This window comes from Procambarus clarkii, chromosome 75 (assembly GCF_040958095.1).
Source record: "Procambarus clarkii isolate CNS0578487 chromosome 75, FALCON_Pclarkii_2.0, whole genome shotgun sequence".
Lineage (NCBI taxonomy): Eukaryota > Metazoa > Arthropoda > Malacostraca > Decapoda > Cambaridae > Procambarus > Procambarus clarkii.
This window is the reverse complement of record NC_091224.1, coordinates 22311420-22323447: the sequence shown is the minus strand read 5'-3', so window position 1 is coordinate 22323447 and position 12028 is coordinate 22311420. Positions and strand designations below refer to the sequence as shown.

Here is a 12028-nt window from a genome sequence, read left to right as displayed (position 1 = left end):
AGGATATAAAATTTATAATACTGTACCATCCTTTGCAGATGACACTAAAAATTTTCATGAGAGTAGACAATATAGAGGACATGGCACACTTCCAATCTGGTGTTAATAAAGTCTTTCAATGGGCCACAGAAAATAACATTTAATGAGGATAAATTCCAGTTACTGCATTATGAAAAAACAAAAACATCAAAGCAGAAACCACTTGTATAAGTCAAACCACACTATTGAAAGAAAATGTGATGTGAAAGATTTAGATGTAATCTTGTTGGAAGACCTTACATTTAAAGAACACAGCAAAGGTTGTCACAACTGCAAGAAAAATGACAGATTGGATAAAAAGAACTTACCAACAAAAAAAATGTCATGACAAACATGATACTCTTTAAGATGGTGCTCGCTAGAGTGGAATATTATTGCACACTAACAGCCCCATTTAAAGCTGGAGAAATTGCTGACCTGGAATGTGTGCAAAGATCTTTTACCACTAGAATCCACTTGCTAAAACTTCTCAATTATTGGGACTGCCTAAAAACTTTAAATCTGTATTCCCTAGAGTGCAGGTGGGAGATGCATAATAATTTACATTTGGAAAATATTAGAAGGGCTGGTTCCAAATCTGCACATAGAAATAACACCGTGAGATCAGAAGGCATGTCAAGATGAGCAAAATAGCTCGAGTGAAAAGCAGAGGTGCAATAGGTAAGTTGAGGGAGAACCCGATGTTCATCAAATGCCTAAACTTTTCAACACTCTTCCCCCTATATGAGGGAGCCGGTCGGCCGAGCGGACAGCACACTGGACTTGTGATCCTGTGGTCCTTCGTTCGATCCCGGGCGCCGGCGAGAAACAATGGGCAGAGTTTCTTTCACCCTATGCCCTCTGTTACCTAGCAGTAAAATAGGTACCTGGGTGTTAGTCAGCTGTCACGGGCTGCTTCCTGGGGGTGGAGGCCTGGTCGAGGACCAGGCCGTGGGGACACTAAAAGCCCCGAAATCATCTCAAGATAACCTCAAGAAGGAAAGGGGCGGGTTGCACACAATTTACATTTGAGCAAGGCATGCAACATATGTGGGGTTAAGTATATAAAAAAGTGCTGTATATACCTGTAGTAATGTCTTATGAATATTTGATAAGCATGAAGAACAAAATGAGTTGAGTAAATGTTCAATGAGTAGTTTGTGCAAACAAACAGTATATATGTGTCAGCAGTACTCGAGATGAAGAGTGTAGTGCAGAACCGAGAGGCAATGCAAGCAAGTAAATGACCTAACATAAGTTATACAAACACGACAGGTAGTCAGAAACACCAGTCCTGAAATTTTTAAAATGTCTTGAATTTGAAAGGTCTTTGAAAATGTGAGGAGTTTAGTGATCTTATTAAATGCATCACTAGGCATCAGACCCAATAAAAAGTAAAAATGAACTTTGGAGAGTTAATTTTTCAATTTCCTGCTTCAGTGAAGAAAAACATGAACAATGTGACTATTCTTAATTTTCTTTTGGATATTTTCCATTCTATGCAAATATCCATAAGCAAATTCCAGTTAGTTATGGAAAGAAATTCCTATTGGTTTGTATAAATAAAATTATTTTAATAAATGTGCTTTAATTAAGGAAAATAAAAATTGAATTTGAAGTAACAGCTGATACAGTAGCTTCATTAACACAAATTTCTGGATAGTATTAAGAAAAATGCAATATACGAAAACAGGAGCTCTATAGGGGATAATTTTCTCAATCTTCCGAGCCTTCTCAAATACGTATGAGATGTACATACACCTATCTTCTACCTCCACCCTTCCCCTAGATGCACATATACGATGACCTTTGTAAACACAACATATACCCAACATTTAGCAAATCTAATCTAACACCAAGATAATGTTTAAGTTACCTTCTTCTCCTTATCCTTTTTCTGCTGCTCAGCCTGCTCTAACTGATTTCGGAACTGCCACCAATATCCGCGCGATGGGTGATAGTGTGAGAAGGACTGCATCTCTGTGAAAGCGCTTGTCAGGTTGCTTACCGCTGCCAGCTGTGAAGGATACATTTATGACAATAATGATAGAAGAGAAGCAAATTACAAATGAGAAGAATTAAACAAGAATACCTAGTAATGATGTAATCAAACAGAAAAGGGCTACAAATATAAGAAAAAGTCTTTTGTGGTAAATTCAATGAAAGAAGAAGAGAAAGGATAAGAAGGGGAAAAGGAAGAGCAGGAAAAATTATGAGCAGGAAAAGGAAGAATTGGAGGAAGAATAGAAGGCAGAACTTCAAAACATAGTGTACCAAGAAGTTAAATTAGCCAAAGCTTTGCAATAGTTAACAGTAAACAAACTCAGTGTAAGCACTGATCAGAGGACCTCAATATGACTAACAGCCTTCCTGTCCTTGACAATGGTACACCACAATCAATATAGATATATAAATATGAAGTACAGTAATGGTAAATCCATTAAATAGATTTACCATACAGTAAATCCATTTAATATATGGTAAATGGATAAAAGGGTATAACCAAAGGGGACATAAATGAGATTTTAAATATATCAATACAAAAAAGAACTCAAAACAAATTATATTAATTGCAGACGTTTAGACTAAAAAAAAAACTGGGTAAATACTGGTTTGGAAACTGTGTTGTCAATTTACAGAACAAATTGCCAAGCAACATAATGAATGTGGGATCATTAGATTGCTTGAAGCATAGGTTAGACATATATATTAGAAGTTTGGGCAGAAATAAACAGCAGTGGCCTCATGTAGGCAAATAGGCCTTCAGTTCCTTGATTCTTATGTTATGGGTGTAAGTATGAGTGTATCAAGTTTTGAGAAAACAGGAATGGTTGGATACTCCCTTCAACTGCCTACCTGCATGCTCTTGTCAAGCAGGAAATAACATACTGGAGACAGAGATATTATCTCACCACTCTAGAGTTGATGACAGAGCCCAAATCTGGCGTCTGAAATACTTGTCCGCCGATGATGTGGTAGTTGGCAAGAGGATTGACTTGTGTTGGGGAGAAACGCTGCTGCTTGCGGATGATGTAGAGAATGGGCTCCTGTGTGTGCAGCAGCATATATTCCACTCCCTGCATGTGGCTGTGGGGAGAAGTGAACATATTTTATACTGCATTGCTCCAAGTAAAAAGTATACAAAGTTGTGCAAAGATGCACTCAAACTAGGGGGGGGGGGGAGGGTCTCGACTCAGATCTCTCATTTTCAAAATCAAGCATGCTAACACATACACCATGTGCAAAGTATGCTCTCTAAATGATTCCTCAACCTCTTCACATTCTTCTTCTTCCCCCATTTGCAAATGATGGAACTTCTTCAGTAAATATGTGGGGTAGATTCTATTATAGTTCAGCCCCTCAAAAATGGATAGTTCTAGCAGGAGCTTGACATCAGACAGAACAGTAGAGTCCCAGTTCTGTGCAAGGGGATTTAATATAGACTGCCTTCATGCACCTTTAAAATGTAGATGATTGATTAATTTTAATATATAAATTTTACCTTGTACGACTCCGATATAAAAAATATTTCAATATTCTCCTCTCCATATGCACATACCAATAGTTATTTTGACTTTCTTTTTTTTTCTTCCATTTAATGACTTGCATTCTTAAAATATGTGGCTATTAGTAATTCATAACTTCTTTAATGTTATATAATTACCATTGTTGGGGGACAGGAAGACTGTATGTATGTACCTTAGGCTTGTATCAAAGTCCCCTTAAGTCGAACTACTGACCTTTTCAAGGGTGCAACCCCATATACTGTATATCTTACAGTCTGCAGTCATTGTTGTTTACTCTTTGCACACCTTATCATCCATCGTTTCATTCTCAGGAAGCAATCGCACTTTCCCATTCAAATCACCTGTAACTGATTCTATAACATGTTAATATCAAACTTTTTTTTTCCCATTCTCACTTCTGATGTCAAATGGGACAAATGCAATCATCACCTTTTCAAATCTGAATATTATGCAAAAAACACCAAAAACTACACCAGTGACATTCATTGCACTATACCAATTTTAATTTATTAGGAGCCCAACTATCCCTCTCCAACTCCTACCCATGTACTGTATGTAAAGAAACACCTAATTTCAAAGTAGACTTTATTGAAGTTGATTCGCCTGTAAGGGGTTTCACTGTTCTCTTTATGTTGCCTTCCATGAAGGTGACAGATTCCTCATTTCACTCTTCATTCTTATTTCCTCCAGGCTTTGCTTCAAACACTTTACCCATCAAACATTCCCCCCCCTTAAAACATTTCAACACTTCCAATGCTTTTGGTTCATTTATTTCCCTCACTCTTCATACAAGCCTGCTGTTATTTTCTAGGGCTCAGACAGGCATGAGCCCTAGAACAGAGGCTAAGTTTACTATTCGTGTGAAGAAATTTTGAAAGACGAGTTCTCAAAACAATCTCCCCAGCTGAATTTTGGTGCAAGTTTAAAAGCCTGCATATCTTACTTCACTTCCGGTAACTAATGTGTTAATAGATAATGTTAACATAAAAAAAAATAAAAAAAGTACAGTAATTTAGTATACAGTACAGTATTTGGTAACTTCTTCAGTACATTCTTGATTACCTAAACTAATCAAGACTTATCAGTGCAACAATACACAGTACATATAATCTGGAGAATCAGAAAATCAAAAAGTTTCCCAGTCGAGGCTCTCTCCAAGATACCCTACCACCTTTCACATCTCGAGACCCTAAACAAACTGGGCCCCACTGTCTCACTAGGTTATGATACCCTATTTATCCAAATTATCTTTGAACATTATCCATCCACTAGACGGATGATCTGGAGACCTTACACAAACCAGACACTGGTTGGTTATTCTAAATATTTCTAGAATCAAGTACTGTACCTGTATAAATATTTTCATTATTAAAATGTATAAATACAGAAATAAATTTCTTGGATCAGAGCTCATTTTTATGGGGTTGTAAAAATTAAACAAAAGCTTACGTGAGCTGATCGACCCTCGTGTTTTGCTGCATCTTGATGAATTCGTTGTTGCAGTCCCTTGAATAGAAAGGGTTCGTCCTCTCACCGAAGTACTCCATGATGTTGGTCGAGTTAAGGTGAGGCACCCACATGCTGTCATGCCACGATATGTGTAATGGGTTGTCTGCCGGGGATACAATGTCTTACTATTCACATGACTCATTAAATACTAGAGACCAATTAAAATTGAATTACAACAAAATTAATAAAATACCTAATTGAAAGATGCAATCATTTTCTACTTTTCTATAATTATTAATAAATTCAACCATATTTACTGTATTATAAATCTCATTGTATTTACCTTAACATCTGTACAGTATATGAATCAATCAATCTAAAGCTGTCCAACTTTAAGCTTCTCTCATTCAGTGTTATGTCACTGCCAGCTGGATGTAACAGTTCTGCCAAAATCTTAAGTTTAATAAATATCCAATTTACCTTTTTGTCACTCTAGTGGATGAGAAGGAAGGAAAAGGAAGAGAAAACCAAGGCTAGCTGTAAACACACTACAGTATTATAAAATAAATGCGACAAGATGAACTCTTGACTTGAAGGCTCAACACAGTAACCTGTCAGTCTCTCAGTCTATGATTATGCCTATTTGGAGTACAATAAAGTAGGCACAAATCCAATTAGACAATATGCAGAAAAATTGTGTGCAGAATGCATGACCAATTTCACACTCCCCTAAGAACAATGTCATATGTTTATAATGCTTTTTCCTCAAATGCCAGAAGCCTAATAAATAAATTTGACACATTGTGTACATGTACCAAGGCTCAGAATCCTAATATTATTGGTATCAGCAAACATAGGAATGAGAAAAGATAATGGAAGGGAAATTCTATCTACGAGGCTACCACTTGCCTTTCCAAGAGCTTGACTGCAAACAAGAGCATTAGGATTTGACTGCAAACAAGAGCTGGATTACTTGACTGCAAACAAGAGCTGGAGGACTTGACTGCAATCAAGTCCTATTACACTTATATAAAGAGGAACCCCGCCCCCCTCCAAAAAAAAACTACATTATGACCCTTGAGATGAGAGAAACCAAGTTATAATCGACAACAAATGGCAGCCAACATGCTGAAGGAATACTTTACCTCAGTATTTGCCATAAAACAAATGACATCCCAATACCCACACACATGTTTGAAGTAGAAGAGAATAAATTAAGGGCTAGTCATATAACATGCTTCATACCTACCATATTAGTAATGTGAGCATGTGGCAGATTGAGAAAGATAAGAACAGAATTATGCCACCAGTCATTTCAAGTTGCTCAGTAAGTCAAGAGCTGAAATATAAAACAATGCCAAAAATCCCTTAGGAATAATGAAACGAGCCATTGACTTTAAAGAAAAGAAAGTGGTTATTGAACGGTACAGATCTCTGGTGCACTCCAAAGCTAAGCCAACTCTCATACACGGAAAGGGTGAGGGCTTTGGAATTAACACTAAAAATCATGTATGACAGGGCTGATCTCATGGCTTCCTTTAAGTACATTTCTTAGGAGGAATAGGGGGGAGGGGGATTCTCTGACAAGTTGTCAAAGCCATAAATAATAAGACGGCACTCCGGTTAAAAATTCTACTGGTAAAATGTCTTGAGAATAATGAGGGAACCTTTGACAAGCTGCCAGAGTCCTCTCTCCATCTAGGCCACTGGAGATGATGGCTCTCAGGTAAATTCAGGTAAATACAGTTTTTTATACACTGGTCATATCATTCATAAAACCTACTTTTAAATACTGTACTATAAATTTCATATTTTGCAATATGAATTGCAAAATAGAGCTATTAATAATTAGAAGCTTTATTTAATTTAGGGCAGTCCCCGTGGGGCAGTGGTAAATCACTCCCCTAGCACTTCACGAGCACTTTGGCCTAGGTTTGTATCCTGGCTGGGAAGGATTGACTGGGCCCCAATCCTTAACTGTAGTCTCTGTTCACCTAGCAGTGAATTGGTACCTGGTTGCTAAACAATTTGGCGGGTCATATTCCGGGAAAAATTACTATTAAAGACCTGCCCGAAATGCTATGCGTGCTAGTAGCTTTACAAGAATGTAAGAACTCTTGCATATATAAATAAAATAAAAAAATAAAATAAAATATGCAACTCCTGTACCTTTAAATTTACTTCTAACAATCTTATATATATATACTGTATGCATATTTTATGAATAAACTATTAGTATTAGTATTATTATCTATATTATTAGGGTTGGTAAGGTCAGGTTTTAAAATCTGTATGTGAACTGTTACCTGTACGAAGCAGCTCGTATCATTTCCAGTCTGAGGTCAGCTCTAAGACCGAGTTAAAAATTTCAGATTCAAGCCAACCTAACCTAACAAAAGATATACATTAGGAAACTGTAATCATTAGCCAGTTGAGTGCTCGATGAGTGGGACGTCAAATCGTGTATGAGCATTTTGAGCAAGCTCATTTTTCTATTATTTTTATATTTTGTTTATTTTTTTTAAATTGTTAAAAAAATTAATCTGTTTAAATTTGATGCTTTTTTCTTAATTGTTAAAACTGCATATAAGGCTGGCTAAGCTAAGACTTTGTAAGGTTGGTGAGGCTTTAAAAATCCCTTGGCTAACCACCTGGAGAATGAGACGACGTGAATCCTGACCACATCCCCCCCAAAAAATTTACTTGGCCTCAGCCGTGTCTCCCCCACACCACAATTTATCGCACAATGGTTACCTTGAGGTGTTTTCGGGGCTTAGCGACCCCATGGCCCAGTCCTCGACCAGGCCTGGGGTCTCCTATGTTGGTTGGGAACTAACATAATACAACTAAATATATCCCCAATTATATAAGAGTTAAAAGAGAGGGAGAGATTCAATCGGATTAGGTTAACTGACAGTGAAGGAAGGAGTCAAAAGGAAAGAGAGTCGAACCCCAGACCAGGAAAAACTCGGGTCTAAAACACCATAACAAAAAATAAACGAGATATTGCTGTCACAACATCATAAGATTGACATTCCAAGTGTTATTCACCTTTAGATTGGTCAGCCATGATCGCAGCTGTGATAACTCGACTCTTATGGCGAGAGATGTATGCTTATACAACAGGAAGCTGTTATTGTTGTTGTATGTGAGTTGGGGGGGGGTATAAGTCACTTGGTACACAAGACGAATCGTACACATATTTGGTTATCATTTCGGACTCAATATCTGTATGTTTCGTATAAATATGATTGATCAATATTAAAAACCATAATGCTATTAACAGTTGAAATCTTCTAGTTAAAAGGTGTATAATTATTGAATGACGTTGAGTGATGGACATACTCATAAGAACGACGCTCGCCAGCGTTAACATCACTCATCTGAAGGACCACAAACATGATCGAACGCACAAATCACTAGACTGTGGGCAGTTTTTTTTTATTTATATATACAAGAGTTCTTATGTCCTTGTAAAGCCACTAGCACGAATAGCGTTTCGGGCAGGTCCTTAATCCTATTTTTTTCCCGGAATAAGACCCGCTAAATCGCTTAAAACAACACATTCACTGTTTCAGAGGTATGCCACCAGACTAGTCCTAGAACTGAGAGATATGAGCTACGAGGAAAGGCTAAGGGCGCTGAATCTCACATCCCTGGAAGACAGAAGAGTGGGAGGAGACATCAGACAATTCCATGATGACATGGAATTGACAGAGTGGACAAAGACAAACTATTTAGCACAGGTGGAACACGCACAAGGGGACACAGGTGGAAATTTAGTATGCAAACGAACCATAGAGACACTAGAAGCAATCTTTTCTCAGTGTCAGAGTAGTTAACAAAAGGTGAAGTGATGATGTGGTGGAGGCAGACTCCATACACAGTTTCAAATTTAGATATGAGAGAGCCCAGTAGGCTAAAAAATCTGTACACCTGTTGATTGACGGACGGTTGAGAGGCAGGACCAAAGAGCCAAAGCTCAACCCCCGCAAGCACAACTAGGTGAGTACTGCTGGGTGAACAGAGGCTACAGTTAAAGATTAGCGCCCAGTCAATTTTCCCCTGGCCGGAATACAAACCCCAGGTCAAAGCTCTCGCGAAGCACCGGAGCTGAAACAGAATGTCATAACCTGATGTTCTGTCAGATACCATTTCTAGTGTGGGGTTTATCTATTGATAGATATTAGGATACTAGATAGACAACTTGTAAATATTGCATATTGCACCAAGTAATGCCAAGAAAAACAAAAAAAAAATATATATATATATATATATATATATATATATATATATATATATATATATATATATATATATATATATATATATATAAGAGGTGGGTGAGGGCCTCATTGGGAAAACTAGAGACTCAAGAGCGGCCAATTTCATGTTGAAGCGCCTCAGTGTCGCAGTTCAGAGGGGAAATGCGTGCTGTATCTAGGGTACGCACCGGACCTCCGAAGAGCTGGACGAGGTCTTCAAACACTGATTGTTATATAAGTGTGTGTTCTCTGTAAACTGTAGCATTGCAATAAAATCAAATAAAACTAAATTAATAAAATATAATAGGCGTGGTTAGAGAGGAAAAGATTAAAGTGTTCATTGAGTGATCTGTGTATTTGTACTCACTGAATTTGTGAGTTCCTTGACGGACTTGAAGAAGAGGGGGGCAGAAATAGCCTAAGCTACTGTATTCCTTTGAGATAGAGTAGCATCCATATCAGAAGATATTTAAAAAAATTGTATAACTCCCTTTCCATAAAAATCTATTACAAAATCCACCATGAGCTCTTTTTAATGGCAAAATTTAGCCATTTTGTGTAGCAACTGTTATAATCTCATACATTTAATAATCATAGTAATCGAAATATTCATATTTTTTATATACAAGAGATGAAACAGAAAGCCATAAGCTAGATCTGTGTGTCGCTCCTGAGGACGTCAATAAGGAGACGAACTTTTAGCAAATACCTTCCTGTGATTGGCTGTTGCTGGGAATGCCAACACTCTTTCTATAAATTATATGCAAACTAAGAAATAAGTCTTTTTGCACAACAATCTCTTTATTCCAAACACAACCTCTTCGTTATGTACAAGACAGAAATTTCCATCTAACTGAATAATCGAGTTCAATTAGAGAACGGATCATTGTATCATCAATATTAATTGCGTGAGGCAACCCCCACTGATGACGTCACAAGTCAGGTAGCCAACCCATGTTTCTGTAACACCCGTTACATCCTGCAATATTTAATTATCACTTTATTAATGCTTATAAATACTTAACCCTTCACTTTTTAGGTCGATTAAAGTTGAAACAGAATATCATAAGCAAGGATGGTGTGCTGAATAAAGATGATTTATTAAGTGGGTGGAGCCTTTACCTGATCCCTTCCTGTGATTGGCTGTTGTGCGAATGTCAACAAAGAATATCTACCAATAATATGCCATTTATTATGCACCCCATACCATCTTGGGGCGGAGCTTGGAACCTCCTACCCGAGCACAACAACCCGCCTTATGGGTTGCTGTTTGGCTATTTATAGTGCGTTGGAAAAAAAAGAGATGGCGCTAGTTGTATTTTGTGGAGTAATTTGTTATAAGTGTAATTTGATGTCAACAGATGGCGTAAGCTGTATCTTATGGCTACTATTGACCAGCTAGTTGTTAGTGTTCTCTTTTGCCGACAGATGGCATCAGCTGTATCATTATTACTTCCGATTTCCTTTTAAACACTGATCTGCAAATCCCGTAGCTTATATTAAATTTTATACTATTCTGGTATTAGGTAACAATTACTTTTCTTTTATCTGCCGTTGAGAATATTATTATATAACGTCTGCTTAGGATGAACTGTTCTTTGTTGAGATGGCCGAAATATTATTAAAATAACAAATGATGCATAAAATAACAGCATTTCACACTAAAAATACTTTGATATATTGAAATTTGGTAATAAATTCCAATCTAGGAATCTCTTATGACGAAACTGTACTGTGTTCGCTTTAGCCAGGTATACTGTATATAGTAGTTAATATAATAATAAATCATTTTGTAGGGGACAGGCAACCAGTGTATAGCCCGGCCGGGGCCAGACTTGACTTGTGAGAGTTTGGTCCACCAGGCTGTTGCTTGGAGCGGCCCGCAGGCCCACATACCCACCACAGCCCGGTTGGTCCGGCACTCCTTGAAGAAAATAATCTAGTTTCCTCCTGAAGATGTCCACGGTTGTTCCTGTAATATTTCTGATGCTCGCTGGTAGGACGTTGAACAACCGTGGACCTCTGATGTTCATATAGTGTTCTCTGATTGTGCCCATGGCACCTCTGCCCTTCACTGGAGTAAGACTGGGTGATGCCGGGGCTGAACTTTATCACCCTTACAAGCACAATTTTTTGTTAAATCTTCACAAGGAAGAACAACTGTAAACATTGGAATAGTTTATTACAACATACAAGCTAAAGAAACCAGTTCAGAAACTGAGGAAATAATGCTGCCGAAAAAAAACATTAAAAAGTCCACTCATGCTGATTGGTAGACATTTTGGTCAAAACAGGAATTTCACACTGATCTTAATGCTGATATGTTGATGTGATTATCATAATATAAAGATGTTAAGGCAGGCTGGTCTAGTTCATTTATTATGCACCCCATACCTATCTTGTGGGCAGTAGTGGAAAGGGTTACAGAGGCACATAATGGGCTCAGGGACTGAACCCCACAATTAATTTAGCTAAGCAAGTAACAATCTTGATGAGCTAGTTACAAAATTCAATAGACATCGTCACATTAGGAAAGCCTTTTATTCATTAAATTGTATAAGAACAAATTAAAAGAACCTAACTTAATTTGTGTTGCTAATTTGTTTTGCTTACGTGGCTCCAAAAAATGAAGTGATTTGATAAAATAACTATGCCCAAGATTACCATCATAGTGCCGTCGGGATGATGGGCAAATAGCCTCGGCTACCATCGTTTGTTGTACGGTCGTGATGGTCGAGTGGTTAAAGTCTTCTGTACACCAGTTGCATA

The 12028-nt window shown here is 37.6% G+C and overlaps 1 protein-coding gene across 6 annotated transcripts in view; it reads right to left on the bottom strand.

Moving 5' to 3' along the window:
* Positions 1-8201, bottom strand: part of LOC123771728 (mediator complex subunit 6) — a 29377-nt gene extending 21176 nt beyond the window's left edge. For 5 of the 6 annotated variants that reach the window (XM_069313286.1, XM_045764447.2, XM_069313287.1 and 2 more), the window contains exons 1-4: positions 8046-8201; positions 4995-5157; positions 2931-3105; positions 1895-2035 (exon numbers count right to left, since the gene is read on the bottom strand). In XM_069313286.1, the coding sequence (XP_069169387.1) occupies positions 1895-2035; positions 2931-3105; positions 4995-5157; positions 8046-8064 (498 nt within the window). In that variant the 5' untranslated portion in view covers positions 8065-8201. Of the gene's footprint in view, positions 1-1894; positions 2036-2930; positions 3106-4994; positions 5158-7748; positions 7877-8045 lie in introns of those variants that run through there. The other variant, XM_045764448.2, reaches the window with a different exon arrangement.
* Positions 8202-12028: the final 3827 nt, after the last annotated feature.